Source organism: Coptis chinensis, chromosome 2 (genome assembly GCF_015680905.1).
Source record: "Coptis chinensis isolate HL-2020 chromosome 2, ASM1568090v1, whole genome shotgun sequence".
Taxonomy (NCBI): Eukaryota; Viridiplantae; Streptophyta; class Magnoliopsida; order Ranunculales; family Ranunculaceae; genus Coptis; species Coptis chinensis.
In genome coordinates, this window is record NC_141457.1 from 7,621,146 (window position 1) to 7,637,261 (window position 16,116).

Below are 16,116 nucleotides of genomic sequence, written 5' to 3' on the forward strand. Positions count from 1 at the left end.
GAACGCTTTTACGCTCGCTTAGTCGTTAATATCGCTCCGACAAAATATGACGAAATTACCACGTTTAATTTCGTCAATCTAAATTGAACGATTTTACGCTCGCTTAGTCGGTTACTCACGCTATGTCAACATCTGATGACGTTACCCCGTTTCGTTTCGTCAGTTCAGCGTCGGAACATTTTTTCGCTCAATCTAATTTTGCAAGCTTAAAGTTAGCATTGGGGGCGTTTCATTCTATTTCGTGTCATCTATACAATTCAACAACATTGTCAGTTTTCCACAGGTATGTTATTTGACATCACAACGATATTTAATTGCCAACACATACTTTATTTTTATTTTCATCACAAGAATTTTTAGTTCTATGATATTACATTCACACAATCACATAATCATTGGTTTGGGAAAAGCCAATGGTTCCTTATCAGTTTTTTGCTTATACAACTCGTACAACTCTTTCCGTTTCAAGCGAAACTATATGCCAACTTAATTTTTTTTTTCTAAGGCATTGTTCCGATCTTTCTACAAGAAATTTTTCGAGTAAACAATTTCAACAGCTTCATGCCGATTTTTCTGAGCGAATCTTTCCGAGCGAATTGAACATTTCCAACAGTTTCATTATTTTTTCTAAGGCATTGAGCCGATTTTTTCGGGCGAATCTTTCCGAGTTAACCTTTCCGACATTGCTATAAGACATTGAGCTGATCTTTCTCAACGAAACTTCTTTCAGCTTCTTTCATTCTTCTATGATATTAATTGACAGCTTGTTACGCAATACTTTTCTCCGTCGACTCTTTGTGAATATATTTTGCTCGTACTACCGCCGTTTCTCCGTGCGGCAAAAAATTCGCATTACATTAACTTTCCGAGCGGATTGAAAATTATCTTCACCTTATTTATTTTTATTTTATTTTTTTTTTCCAAGGCATTGCGATCATGCGGAGCGAAACTTTTATTCGCAGTCTTTTTGTGAATTTTTTTCTCCCGTCGTACCGCCGTTTCTACCTGCGAGGACAAGAATAAACTTTTCGTCAGTCTTTCAGACTTAACCAAAATTTTACGATAACTGATAAAAAAAAAATACTAACATATCTGTTTCCGACACCGCTTTGTCATATTCTCCGCACTTTTCTCCGTTTTCTTCGTCTTCTTCGACAGGCCAAATTTAATTTTTATCGAAACTCAATAATTTAAGCTTAATATCTTAGCTGATCCAATTTGAAGCTGCTCGATCCTGAGCTAGATTATGACGTAGCCTCGTGTATTCGCTATATCTGTCTCCTTTTTTTTTTCACCTCACTAAGTCTACGATCGTCATCGCATCTTTTTCTTCTCGATTATCTTTCGCTCGTATAATACAATCGTTTCTACTTGCGGCACAATGCACCAAAAAAAAAAAAAAAATCGTGAGATCAGTTCTTCCTACCAAAGTCAACAAGTCAAATCATATTAACTAAACGCAAGCAAATCCAAACAATTCAGCGCCACAAAAAAAAGCAACGACAAGTAGTTCCATCTCGTCTCCACCATCATCTCTTCAACAATTTTCTCGTTCTCGCACTCAATCTTTTTCATTACTTCCAACCTCAGTTGGTTTCTCCACAAGAATCATGCTGACGACAGTTTATTGTCATGCATCATTGAATTCTAATGAAAATTTACTTCGATCATCAAAGCAATCTTCCTCTTCTTCGGCTATTGAAGGAAGGGATGGTTAAACCACGGGATAAAGGGTCCTGAATCTATTGCTTCACTGTTCCAAGTTACGACGCTTATCACTTCCTCCGGATTTAAATTCGTACTACGGATTTAAATTTGTTGCATGCGGGCAAGAACATCTAATAAGATTGAGCCAGGTCACCTACCAGCTAAGATGAAGATCCTAGTGCCAAGCTTTCGAAAGAATCTAATGTCACTACAGCCGACTCTCGAGAAAGGCTTTCTTGAACATCAAACTAGAAGCTCTTGTCTCCTGAACTAAATCAAGGGAAGAAAGTAGATCTAGAGCCGGATCTCCCTTCTCTTTCTCTAGGAATAGAACTAAAAGACAGACTAATAGGGAGAGGGACTAGACATGAGGAATAGCTGTCTCGTCCTTAAGATGAATGGCCTTAGCATATATTTACAGTTGGGTTTTATCCCTAGGCTTTGTCAGGGCGAGATGGCGAAGCTCGGAAAAGGCAGACAAGGTAGATAAGGTTCAGTCCTGACTATTCGTAGCAGCAGGAATAGAGGACTTTGACATACCTGACTTATCTTTAAGGAAGTGATTGAGCTTGTGCTTATCAATTTTTGTCTTTATCTTTTTCTCTCACCTTGTTCACTAAGCTCATCAGTGGGTCTGCCACTACAGCCCAACTACTTTCTTGAATAAATTTATTTTTTATTTTTTACATATTTCTATTAATGCTAATGTCGGCAAATCTTAGTTAAAAATTAGTTTTCTTTATCGATTTTTTGTGTCATTTATTTTCATTCTCACTTCACCCTCTATCAATTAATTACATTGCAGCCTCATATAAATTAGTTTAAAATTATTTAACACACAATATTTCAGGCATTTTTCTCGACATTTCATTTTCATATCGTTTGCATTCACACGACACTTTGTTATACATTCCGCTCACTCTTTTCTTATTCTATTTTTTCCTCGATTTTTCTTCTCTTCTTTGCCATATGAACTTTGTTAGCATGCCCAAAAAGAAGGCGATGTTCGACCCCACCTACATTGGTAAACGCGTTCATTAGTAGGGGTCTCTATTTTATTCATTTAATCGACAGGGCTAAAGCCCAATTTACAATACCATAGATCAATGTACATGCCCATTAATTCATGTGTCTAAGGCTGAACCTTAGCCACATGGCTTGCCACTAATGTACATTGATTTATGTCAAGATTCATTTCTTATCAAAGAGATAATTATCAGTTGACAGTTATATTCTATCACAATAATTACTCAAGGTACAAGAACACTTGAGCTACAAGGATTCTCTACTCTACCTATATAAATACCAAACTATTTTTCATTTAGAACTATGTTCTTGAGACTTGATCCCACTGATAATTTGGGTACGTAGGTAACCGCAAGGTACAGTCTCATCATTCCCCCGATCACCATCATTTTTCTAATTACTTTTCTACGTTCTTTGTCTTTTTCATCAACACTTGGTGTTTTGATCATATTTGGTCGAAACACATACCTATTGATTAAGATAATAAGAATCACGAGATAACCTTAGGAAATCTAATAATATGCCCTTGAGATCAAGGCCAATTGTCTGGCCTTCTGAAAGTCTATTTATCCCCACAAGTTCAACTATATCTACCTGCGGAAACTTTGATCGCTGGTTGAGTATTGAATTTTGCATATGGACATACATTAAGATTGGAAATCACAGGCTACCACTGCAAGAACGGGGTTCTTATACGAAAAGCATCCTGCAGTCCAGTTCTTGCATCTTGTTGGCACTAGGAAGGATGGGTTGACTACCAAGTTTTCAATAGATAGGAAGATTCTGCATCGTTACTCAAGTTTTGGTAGCTTCCATGCGTAATTCTGCCTTGTTGCGTAGAAGTACATGAATATAGGGTAGGAAGAGCTCTGTCCTGGATGATCCATGTCCTTTTCCTTCGCCATAGAGAATACTCCAAAATTCGTCCTGATGGAGTTCGACAATGACCGGTAATAGTATACTTGGAGTCTTGGAACACAACCCCGGGGAACAAAAAGAGTAATATATATTCAAAGTGGCACCCGCAAGAGCCAACTTAAGAACGCCGTCTTGATCAGCCACTGTTAGATCTTTAAATATTGTCATGATGCTGGTCTTCAGATAAAAAGGTTTGACGATTGCAGAAAAGTTTCGGATTTGCTCGATCACCACACTTCTGTCATCTTGACACAACCGGATGTATGCCATCCGTAATCCTGTCTTTAAATTCTCTGGGCACTTGGATGAAAAATGTGAAACAGCCCACAAGAAGAAACTCAATCTGCATACCTGCCAGTTGCCAGTCTCTTTACAAGTGGAACAAACCATGTAAGCAGATCATTTTCCTTCATCCGCTCTCCAATGTCTTTCCTTCATCCGCTCTCCAATTTGACATTACGCCTTCACAGCTTTGTTCCTAACCAAAGGTTCCTCAACCTTGCAAAGTGTCTCTAAAGGTGGAATTAAAACATGTGAAAACTCCAGTCCCTCAACAAATGGGACAAAACACTTCAGTGCGTCCACTATTAATATAAGCTCGTCAACAAGGATGCTGTCATCATTCTCTCTAATTCTATTTTCAAATTCTAGAAATGGAATAAACTCTTCCTTAATTCTCTCATCGCTAAAGTCACCAGTAATTTTTGAAAGCCCACAAACTGACTTCAACTGATGCTCTTCGATCATAGCCGAATTAAACGCCTCCTTGACAGTATGTAGTGACCCTGGTAAACCCAGTCTCAAACTAGTTTACCTTTTTAGATTACAAGAAGTAGAAAAACCTGAGAGCAATAATAAGACATGCATACTTTGTGCAATGGGGTATAATTTCCATAAAACCAGCATGCACTACCGAAGTGCTCCAATCTAGCAGAAATCTCATCAAATATGACCTGAGTATCAATATCAGGTCACACTACATTAATTACAGCCATTACAGTTCATAAGCGATCAGATCCAAAGTAGAATTTGGGATTACTAGTTGAGTAGTGAATTTAGTATAGTAGCATAAGAATGAATAGTAGCTTAAGAATATAATCCATAATGATCCACAAGTAGAAAGGTAGCAAACAAATTAAAAGTCATGTTGATTCCAAAACAGACATCAGGTTGAAGCTCCCTCAATCTAGGAGCACTATTGACTGCAATGTAGTAAAGTACAAATTACATCACATAACTGCATCGTCACTCCTTAAGAAAGCAACTAAGTTTGCTGCACTGTCATAGCTCCTGGTATAAGATAACAGAGCCACCCATACATTGATCCCAGCTGGTCTTAACAGTATACTAAATGAACAGACAATCACGTTCAACGTACATAATTCCATACCTTACATAGAAGGCTGTCAGGTTGGTGATCCAGCTGGAAACTTTCACTTGGCACACTTGTTCCAAAATCAGCTTACAAAAATGTCACTGAAACACTAGAAGAGGCTCTAGGTACTGCTAGCAACTTGTTCCTGAATGTTGCTAGCTTCTTTATATATGATGAATTTGTTTTTGTTGTCTTGATAACCAATTCCTTCAGAACTACAGCTCTATTAAGTAACACCTTTATAAACTTTAATTCATCCTTGTCCAATCTGGGATCCCTAATTGTAATTGTTCCCAGACAATAAAACTTGCTCTGGAACAGAGAGTCTTCACTGCAACCTTCCTGACTTTCTGAACTTGACCTCTCCTATATCAAAACAATAATGCATGAGACAGTAGAACATGGTTGCATCCAAGAAAGTACTCTACTTAAACATATAAACCGCGAAAAGTAATTAATTATTAATACAACAAAAGTCATCCCTAAAGAGTCTTGACCTATATTTGCTTGATGAGACACATATTATATATGACGGACACCAATACCATCCATCCCACAAGCGAGTTGACTTACTACTGGTAGGTACAAGTTGGCCTAAAATAATGAAATTATAAAAGGCTTGCCAAGTACCTTACTTCTTGCCAAGACCAGAGTTTCTATACACGCAGATCTTTCGATGAAGATAGCTAGTGCACGGAAACAAGTACCAGTAGCACTCCATTCTTTCACCTTCAAGAACCTTAGCTTATGAAATAAACCAGGAACCCTATCTAATAAGTCTGCACAGTCTGTTAATATCTGTAGAACAACACACTCCAAGGACTAAGGAAAATTGTGAAGCAAGAAACCAGAAAGTATAACGTTGTAAGTGAATTATAGTGATCAATGAGCATTAACAGAATTAACACACTTGACCAAAACCAATTCAGCTGAGTCTGTAAACCATAAATGATAGGACACTTATTTTCTAAAAATTGGATGGTTTCAAAAATATAACATGTCGAATGAATCTGCACACTGTGGCTTTTATGACTTGAATCATATTATGTTCTGATGTGTGAAGCCAACACACCCAGAACTTGAACCACATTAGGAAGTTCAGAAACAATTTAAAATAAAATTTATTTCAAGAACCAAAGGAAAACCATTATACCTTAAGAAAGGGATCTCTTAGTGTCAGTGCTCTTATATTACAAATCCCTCTTAGGACATTAGTCAAACGTCGAACATTCACTACGTCCAGCCCCTCGTCACCTCTTATTGACTGGACATCAAAGTCCACAGTATCTAGAGTAAAAAGGTTCTCCAAAGAATAATCTTTAACTTCTCTTGATGATAAGTTTAGTGACCTCAAATTCGGGCAACATATGTTCACCTTACAAGAACAATAACAATAACCACCAGAATTATACAACGCTAACGTCTTCAGCACTGGAGTAGATATAGTAAAAACTTTGAGATGATTGATTCTACAATCAGTTAGTAACAAAGTTTCCAATACTGAGCAACTCAAGGTAAGTTCACGATTACAATCGCCATCAGGAAGCTTAGCTCCTTCCACTATCAAACTCTTAATCTTGGAAGCTGAACAAAATGACGTAGGCAATTGAGACACTATTAAATGCAATTTTTTAACGTCAGCCATAAAAAGGTGGTAAAGTGATTCGGTATAAGATATTCCATCGGAATATACATAGAGATGAAGAGCAAACTCTTGTACATTTCGACCTATAGCAGCAATAATCCATGAAAACACGTGGCAATCTTCTAATTGTTTTTCTGGGCATAGGAGATTAAACTTTTGGATTTTGGAATCGTCGCGGAGTAGTAGAACCCGGTAGACGAAATTAGTAAATGCAGTTCGTATTCTTTTACGATATGGAGTAGAGTGTAAAATATGGAAGTTTAGAGTGGACGTAGACTTCCATAGATTTCTCCACCTTTTGGAAAGAAGGCTTGTTTGGATCACTTTTTTCATGTCCATGAATGAAAATATGTGATCAATAATGGAATCAGGTAGAGCACTTATCATATCCATTTTACTCTTCTTCATCTTGCTCTTCTGCATTTACTAATTTCGTCACTTCTGAATGCTGTAACTCAAACACCCAATTTCAGTTTGTTTGTTCTTCAATCCGGCCTGGAACAGGAGAGAGAAATTGGATGGACCAAGCTTTGGGCTTGGGCCTTCATTTTTACCAATCGAACAAGTTGCTTGAACATAAATTTAATGAAATTACCTGATGGGTGAAACCAGTTGTAGTCAAGCGTCAGAGCGCTCCCAAGGCGCAACACCTTCTTTGTGCCTTAAGCGCAAGGCGCGAGCCTAATTGAAGTGAGACAATAAAAAAATAGATATATTAAATAAAAAATAAAATAAATATTAAATATGATATGAATTATCACTGATTTACTTAGCCAAATTTTAAAATTAATTTTATGTGATTGTAAACATGAAACCATTATAGTCATTTAAAAAAAAAATCTTAAGCAATAAGTAAAGAGAAAAATAAAACTCGTATCTCTCAATACAATTTAGCTCAATTTCAATAAACAAAAATAATGAACAAATCGAATTGAGCCAAATGAGTTCTTCATGAAATAGAACACGTGATTCAAATTTTAGAATCCTATAAAACTTCATTTAATCTATTTTTGTATATTCTCTCAATTTATACAACTTAACAAAAACTAGTCAAAATTAAGTTTAGAGTGTACTCCAAAATGAAACTTACTAAATTTGTACAATTTCTTGTACCATACAACAATTAGATCGAGTGTAAATGTGTCACGTATAGCAAGAATTGTAAAAAAAACGAAAAAATTGTAAAAGTTGATAAGGCGCGGGCCTTGTGCGCTTCACGCCTCAACAAAAGGCGCAAAAAGGCACAAAAAACAAGCGCCTTATGTTACGTCCCGCGCCTTAGTCAAGGCAAGGCACTAAAGTGTGCCTCTCCGCGTCTTGCGCCTTAGGCGTGCGCACCTTAACTACATACACTGGGTGAAACCACTCTGATCATCTTGTGAGATTGAGACCCGGAAGAAATTCAAGTTAAAATAACGATAATGACAATCAGATGTAGGCGTGTAAACAGAGGGATTCATGGACCGTGAAACCAAGAATGTTACATAGTACTTGGTTGAGTTACTAAAAACATGGTTCATCCATAACCATCAAAGACCATTAATACTGAGTAGTTGAGAATGCTCCCAGCGACCCACATCAGCCCCTTTTTTTTCTCTGAGACTGACACATCTGATTTTGCGATAATTCGGCAGAAAAAAAGGAATTCTACGCCCTTTTTTTGCCAAACTCAATTATTCCTAACCCAAAATATATAAAAACCTCTTTCCATACCCTCTTTTCCTAATCAAAACAAGAGTCAGAGAGAAGATCTTCGTTACCTACGTTCTCTCTGTCAAACAAATTTGTTCTTATCAAATCAAATCAATTCAATCAATAGTTTTTGTCTTCTCAACAAAAAAAATAAACCCCCCCAATCAATTGCTTACTGTCTTTTTTTTCATCCTACCAATTTCTCCTTTTTGAATCACTAAGAAGAAGAAGAAGAAGAAGAAAGCAATTAATAAGAGGTAAGAAGACTGCTTCTTTAATTACTTAAAATTAAATTGATTGATTCTTTAATTACCAATCACATGGTAAAGTGCATAGTGCAGTACCAATTTCTGCTTCTCAAATGACGAGGATGATGCTCAGGAGATGGCAGTTGAGCATGTGAGGGAGAGGCCAAACTTTTTAAGCCAAGAGTATCGAGGAGAGCCAAGAGTATCGAGGAGCGTTATGATGTCTTTAACAAGAGGGAGACTCTTTATGATATAAAGATGGAATTGTTGCATGGATTTCGTGATTGGCGCATTCCATATGTCGAACCAAATCAGGATGAAGCAGTCTTTATACTTACTGGTGAAACTAAAGATACTATTCTTTGAAGGAAGGGTCGATTCGGTGTGATTCGTAAAAGTCTTTGCCCTCGAGAAAGCAATCTGTGAACTTGAATCTCGAGTGACTGGGATTCTTACGGGTGATGATTACTCGGATATGAGGCGGCCTGATGACTTGAGTCTAGAGTTGAATGAAGGCGATGTTCTAAATTGCATGATCAAAAACATTCAAACGAACCGGCATCAGGTAAAATTACCCTAAACCCCTTTAAAATTATTTCTGTAATTCAATTATTATTTTTTGTCTTTTTTTAGGATTGCCATGGCGTTGGGATGTGTGGAGCCTTTGATGCCAATCGCGACAGTGCTATTATTATACGCTAGCATTGATCTTTGATTCAATTTCTTTGGAGTTGGCTTTCTCAAGGTAAAATTTTAATCTATAGTAGAATTTAAATGATTGGTTTGTGCTTCATATGAATTTACAAGTTTGTATTGTATCAGACACAATTTAATTGTTAGTAGTAGTCTATCCTAAGAGTATACTACTAGCCCAATGGATAAAGTAATTTGGGTATAGGCCAAGTGGGAGAGGGAAGACATTGGTTCAATGCTATCAAGTCTTTTACAATATGCGGCAATATGGGTAGTATGGAATACTAAGAACCACAGTGTTTTTAGAAACACGGGGCGTGGCTTAGTTCTAAGCACTGTGTTGAAAGTTAAGGGCTTATTATGGTACTGGCTGTCCAATTTAGAGGATAGGGAGAAACTTGCACTTCAGAGATTTGATGTCAGAGAAAAAAAAAAAAAAAAAAAAAAAAAAAAAAAAAAAAAAACTTACTTCAGAAATTTGGTGTTAGATTGGACTAATGTCATTAGGTGAACCGGGGGAGGTGGACTCATGTGATTAGTGTGATTTTCTTCTTTGACAGAGGCAAAAACACGCCCACTTTACAGAAAAGTAAGTGTGCACGTCTTTGTGTTGTGGGTATTTTGTCTTCCATTTATTTATTTAGTTTTTTGGTATGCCTTTCTTTCTAACTACAGAATTAACAGCATTGGATGATTGCTGGGTGGATGCATTCATGTTCAACAAAGTTGGATGCTAGAAATACTCATTTACTACAAAATAATATGGGCACAGGGCACATGATAAAGGGATTGCTATATTGCACAAAAGGACAACAAGTCCAATTCGAGTATACCACTCTTTAGAACTTTGAGAGTCAGTTGTTCCCATCCTCATATTTAAAAAAAAAAAAAAAAAAAAAAACAGTTGTTGCCATCCTTGGTTTTCCCCTTTCTTATTGCAAGTTGGCTTCTTTACAAGCAAGTAAGCACCTACTATCCGCACCCTCTTTTTTTTGGTCTGTGCAATATACTCCTGGTCCTCCTCCTTCTCTCTTTAACAACTCAAAACTGATCTTTTCTTCTCAAGGTAAAACTAAAGATTGACTTTTTTTTTTTTTTTTTTTTTTGGTTTAGTATATTTATATGTATTGTAATCACTTGGTTGTGAAAAAGTTGGATACTTTTCTTCATTTTGAGCATGTGAGTATTGTTAATGTGAACTATTTTGTGATGGGTATTGATTAAAGTGGGTTTTGGAACACTTGGTTATTGTTGTAATATGAAGAAATGAGGGGTTTTATTCAACTTTAGGCATTTGGGTAATGTTATTTTGATGTAAAGTGTCAAGGGGGTACCGCTTGAAATGCTTTGGAATTACTTGGTTTTTTGTTATATTGTGAAGAAATGAGGTTCTTTCATCAATCCGGGCATTTGGGTATTGTAAATATGGTGGGCATTTTGATGGGTGTTGCTTCAAATGGTATGAGGAACCTTTTATGGTAGTCGATTGATTGGATATACATGTCCTTCTTAGTGGGAATGAAGAGAGTGTTACAGTTTAGCATCCGAAGTAAATGATCTTAGGATTAGCATGAAGAACCGCTAAAGAAGCTCCATATGATCTTTGAATCAATTGGAAGATGTCGATGGGTCAACCTCGGTGAGGGGTAGTAGGTCGGGTGATGTTCCAATTGAGAAGGTGTCTCCCTCTCGATCTTCGCCTTCCCATTTACGAAAGCGAAGACATTTTCAAATTTGTCCGGCTGGTTGAATTCTGTTACTAATAGACATAGTCTAAGTCCTCATTCGTCTTCGAATGTAAGGAGAGGAGATAAGTGGGAACTTCCTTCTGATTCTTTGAGTAATAGCGGCCTTGATGCAGTTTTGGACACAATGAGACAAGAGTCAGAGTCGAGCAATTCTAGGGATCCTGAGTTGGAAGAAGAATATCATATACAATTGGCGTTGGAGATTAGTGCAAGAGAAGATCCCGAGGCAGTTCAGATTGAAGCAGTTAAGCAGATGTTGAAGAGGATAAGGAAGAATTTGACCTTATGCGAGGAGTTGATGACGACGACGATGAGGGTGACTTTGAAGATGATAAGGATGCGGAGCTGCTTAAAAAGCTTAGTGCCATTGATAAGAACCTTGAAGATAAGCTGGCTCTACTGGATCACACGTTTGGAAGGAAGGGTAGGGCTCTAGAGGAAGAGATTAAGGATCTAAACGATCCAATCCTTTTTGCACTTCTAGGTAAAAATGTAAAATTACCCTAAACCCCTTTAAAATCATTTCTGTAATTCAATTATTATTTTTTGTCTTTTTTAGGAGTAGGGTTTAGGGTTTAGGGTTTGAATTATCACAACACTTGGCAGGTGAACTAGAAAATATGTACCAGCAGTGTAAACTTACCTTATTCAAATTGTGACTTTTGAAGTTAGAGAAAACAAATTTTATCTGGACTGCTTCTACTGCAATCTGTAACAATCATACCAATCCAGTCCAGTTAAAGGTCTTTGTGGCACATATGCATCTTTCTCCATGGAGTTAAAGTGAACTTACGTGTTCTACTCTTCATGTAATCATTGTGTTTTTTGTTTAGCTACTAGAGTCATGTGATTGAATGTAGTTGCCACTTTTAGTGCTAATACACCAATTTTTCTTTTGCTCCACAGTTACCATGTAGGCACAGATCTGTATCTGTCCAGTAGCGACGTACGTGACTCAATTTCGAAATTGCTTTGGCACCATCGAGATGACATATTCTGCTATTTCTTGAAGGTACCACCGCTCTGTTCTTAAGTCAGAGAACAAATTAGGCAATGTTCTGTTTTGCAGAACATAGTAGACGCAGTACTAGGAGGAAAAGGGATGCAAGTAGTTGCATTAAGGGTAGTTGGTTAAAGATCCATGTTTTATATGGTTAACATTGTAGGTTCACAGGACACTTTGTTAGACTTGAGTGGAGCACATTACTTCTACCAGTGTTACATTCAAGGATCAATTGATTTCAGTTTTTGGTAATGCAAGATCACTCTATGAGGTAAGGTCCCAAACTCTTTGAAAAATATAATAGTTTCGTTTTTCAATTTTTTCTCGCAATTTTTTGATATAGAAGGTGGTTTCTGGAATCAGGAGTGCACGCTTAATTCAACAGCTACAGGATCAGGAGCAGTCGCAGCTTCGCATAGGAGTTCGGTTGTGGAGAGGACACAAAGTTTTCTTTTGTAAAGTGTACAATAAACGGGACTGGGACGTTATACTTGGGAACAGCTTGGGGTATATTTTCAAGAGTGGTCTGTTCCTTCTGTGACTTGGATTGCATTATAAACCCTTCGGGCTGGATGAACTGGGGAGACCCTTCAAGGAGAGGGTAATGATCCTTCCCTTAATAAACTTCCAGGAGTATAATTTATTTTCCCGAAATTTCGTTCAGAAATTCTTTTTATTTAGAACTAATCTCTCTTAAAATCTATAGGACTGTGTGGTTAGGGGAGTACAAATGCAAGGGAAGAGGAGCCGATTTAAGGAGGCAAGTGCCATGGGCCATATCATTCAGAAATGAGGAAGCGAGACCATTTCTAGACATGAACTTTAACATGAACTTTATTAACGAAGACCGATGGCTACAATTGTAGTCCTTTTTCATGGTGTCACATTGAAGGGGTGATTCATTAAGTCTGGAGGGCATATGGAACCTGTAGATTGTAGTGGATGGTGGTGCAGCTATTTTTTATCCGGACTGTAAATTTCTTCTGTACTATTTTCTCAATAAATGGGAGCATGTCAATTGTTATGATTGGTTTGTTAGCCATAGCAATCGGCATGGTTTCAACTATTAGGGGGGGAATTGGTATGTAATCCTAAGTGTAATACTACAAATTGAAACAACGACCCTTCTTATTCAGGGGGTGTTGATGTATAACGCAAGGGTACATGACATTTGAAGAAATATTACTTTTGATGTTGTACTGTGTACATAATTTAGCTGATGAATGGATATGATCTAAGCCATGATGAGACAAGGTAAGAATAAAATTGTTTCAGTGTAGCAATGCGGTATGAGTTATGCATGTACCCAAAGTAACTAAGTCTAGCTACGCCAAAATTATGAAATTCGACGAAGATGCATGACTCCTAAAAGGCTAAAAGCATTGTTAAAGTAGAATATGCTTATTTCAATGCGTCATTAAATCATTTATTATCAAACTTTTCGTTTATTCTTCTGATTCATCTATCAATTTACTCAATAATAAGTCATATAGGTAGTTTTTAGGTGGTCCTCTTGAATAATTAAAATAAATTATTTATGATTCACGTTATTCCGATATCCTTAGATATATATTATAGCTATACCCTCTTGGCTCTATTTTTTGGAGCTTTCATAGAGACTCCAACTTTTGTACTGGACTCAACTTGAGTTTTGCTATTATTGGTTAAATTTCATTATTTACTCATTGATGTTTTGGATATAAAATTTCTATATATCTCAATATTCGCTTATTGGCTCATAGTTAGATATGACATATGTTATGTGCAACTCAACAATAAGATGATCATTATGTGTAATGAATATAATTTGGTTATCGTTTAAACATATGGTATGTTTTGAGTGTTCTATTCCTTGATTGTTGCGTTATATTTTGATAGTTTATATAGATGAGGATGATAAGAAAATGTTATTTAGGACAATAATAACCCAAAAATAGAATCAAAATCTTTCAAAAAAAAAAAATTAGAATAACATAAACCCTTCAAACAAAATATACATATATTATAAGCAATGAATCATTAACTATCAAGTGGACTTTAAGCTTTTGAGTCATTAGCTATCTATGTAGCAAGTCCGGCCATAGGGCGGGCCAAATGGCTAGTATTACAAAATATTTGGGTTTACTAGTATTAACCCCCCAGATGAGCCAATTAATAGGATTCTCCCCCACTAGATGGGAAATTAGCCCCCTCCCCCACCCAAATACGTACAAATAATTTTTTTTTTGTGTATTAGGGGGACCCTAATTTCCCATCTAGTGGGGAGGGGGAGGTGTCAATTTTTCACTACTGAAAATTTCTAGTTACAAGGAGATGTCGATGTCGATGTCGACCTCTGGTACAAGAATATTATAGTTGCAACAGAGTCCAAATGAGATGTAGAGTGTGTCCAAGTAAAAAATACAAGCCTACATGGATATTGTATAGGACGTACACATGACATAGGAGGTTAGTGGTGACAAGGGGACCGGATGCGGTATAGCGTGGGAAGACAGGTTGCACAGGATCAGATCCGCGGTATCCCAACCGCCTGAACCTGAGAAAAATGTGGAGAGTGGGAGAGCGGCACCAGGAACCGCAAGATAACCGCTGCGGTACGTGGAAGGAGAAGAGATATAAGAAAGAGAGTGAGAACAGGAAAGAGAGAAAAAGAAAAAGAAAGAACGAGAGAGGAGTAAGATTAGAGGTTGTAATCACAGTCAAAACATTTTGGCGCCGTCTGTGGGAATTAGCGAAATAAAATGGCCACCATAACAAAAAAGGGGGTAGGAAGACCTAGGAAAGAAGTTGTTCGAGAGGTAGTAGAGGAAGAAGCGAGTGAAGAAAGAGAGGTGAGTAGAGAGGAAGACATATCTGATGTGGCGGCAGACGCCACCAGACTTATGCAAGAAGAAATAGTCAGGTTAAGAAACGAGAACGATGAGTTGAGAAAGGAAAGAGACACCGCACAAGATGACATGGAACAGGGGAATCGCCGGGGCAGTGAGATGGAAGGGGAGAATGAGGTATACCAGTCTAGGGGGGCAGATACGGTAGAGGGCATCACGTTGGAAGTGGTACAGGCCATGATCGAGAAAGATAGAGAAGCTAACCGTGCGGTAGAAAAAATGAACCAAAGTGCCGCTCAAAAGGAGGTTGCTAACCTTAACAAGAATCCACTGGCGGATTCGGTCTGGAATTCAGAGGTACCTAAGAGATTCAGTCAACCAAGATTCGAAAGGTATGATGGGAAAGGCGACCCAACTGATCATTTGCATCATTTTAGACAACAGATGCCATTGTGGCAGGAAAATAAGTATGACGGACTGCGCTGCATGATGTTCCCTGCAAGCCTTAAGGGGGGCGCTTCGGATTGGTATTACCGCCTATCTTCGCGGAGCATCAGTAGGTTTGAAGAACTAGAGCGAGCCTTCGTGGACCATTTCATCCACCAGAAACGGAGAGTAGTGGATATCGCGGCACTGTTTAACATCAAACAGAGGTCAGCGGAGTCGTTAAGGGAGTTTCTGTGCAGATTCAAAGAAGAGACCCTGAGGGTGGAGAATCTGGAAGAGCATACCGCGGTCATTACATTTCAGCACGGCTTGAAGCAGGGGACTAGGGTGCACGAATCAGTGTCCAAAATCGAAATCACCACTCTGCACGCTCTGTACCCAAAGGTAGAAAAGTATATTCGGTACGAAGATATAATGCAAAGAAATGCGAGGGAACAAAAAAGATCGGGGAAAGCAGTGCAGGCAGTGGATAAAGACGACAGACGGGATAGGGGTAAGAGAGAAGAGAGAGAAGGGGGATCCAACAGAGGGGAAAGACGTGGACCTGACAGATCGTGAGATCGGAACAGGAGAGATATTCGTGAAAGAAAGCCGTACCGTGAGATAGAACAAACACCTCTTAATAGGCCATTAGAGGAAATCTTGCCACTTATCAAGGGACTGCAAAGATTATGAAGGATCTGCGGAATACACCCGAGAGATTGAGGGAAAACCTTCGCGGCCTATCATCAGATTAGAAACCACGCCACTAACGAATGTTATGCTTTGAAGTGGCTGGTGGAAAGA

General features: G+C 37.9%; 1 protein-coding gene and 2 long non-coding RNA genes across 4 annotated transcripts; 1 reads left to right on the forward strand and 2 right to left on the reverse strand.

Annotated features, from left to right (window-relative positions):
• Positions 1 to 328: 328 nt before the first annotated feature.
• On the reverse strand, positions 329 to 2,669 carry LOC147514661 (uncharacterized). The gene is made up of 3 exons (XR_015213252.1): positions 1,866 to 2,669; positions 1,089 to 1,367; positions 329 to 1,005 (listed from the first exon to the last, which is right to left on the reverse strand). It is a non-coding gene; the product is annotated as an uncharacterized LOC147514661 (long non-coding RNA).
• Positions 2,670 to 4,708: 2,039 nt separating this feature from the next.
• On the reverse strand, positions 4,709 to 7,135 carry LOC147514662 (F-box/LRR-repeat protein At3g26922-like). 2 transcript variants are annotated; one of them, XM_086594392.1, is made up of 3 exons: positions 6,180 to 7,135; positions 5,657 to 5,824; positions 4,709 to 5,392 (listed from the first exon to the last, which is right to left on the reverse strand). In XM_086594392.1, exons 1-3 carry the CDS (start codon positions 7,092 to 7,094, stop codon positions 5,114 to 5,116), a joined length of 1,362 nt encoding a protein of 453 aa, XP_086450518.1. In that variant the 5' UTR covers positions 7,095 to 7,135; the 3' UTR covers positions 4,709 to 5,113. The 2 variants fall into 2 exon arrangements, with proteins under 2 accessions (XP_086450518.1, XP_086450519.1); XM_086594393.1 differs by lacking the exon at positions 5,657 to 5,824.
• Positions 7,136 to 11,028: 3,893 nt separating this feature from the next.
• Positions 11,029 to 12,630, forward strand: LOC147514663 (uncharacterized). Its single transcript, XR_015213253.1, has 4 exons — positions 11,029 to 11,536; positions 11,959 to 12,064; positions 12,219 to 12,326; positions 12,419 to 12,630. It is a non-coding gene; the product is annotated as an uncharacterized LOC147514663 (long non-coding RNA).
• The last annotated feature ends 3,486 nt before the right edge of the window (positions 12,631 to 16,116 follow it).

What these genes read in the sequence shown, in the direction of transcription:
- LOC147514662 (XM_086594392.1), bottom strand. Translation starts at nt 7,094, where the DNA reads ATGCAGAAGAGCAAGATGAAGAAGAGTAAAATGGATATGATAAGTGCT. An exon ending in TAAGAGATCCCTTTCTTAAG is followed by an intron (nt 5,825 to 6,179) that starts GTATAATGGTTT and finishes GTTGTTCTACAG; the next exon opens with ATATTAACAGACTGTGCAGA. An exon ending in TGGTCTTGGCAAGAAGTAAG is followed by an intron (nt 5,393 to 5,656) that starts GTACTTGGCAAG and finishes GTTTTGATATAG; the next exon opens with GAGAGGTCAAGTTCAGAAAG.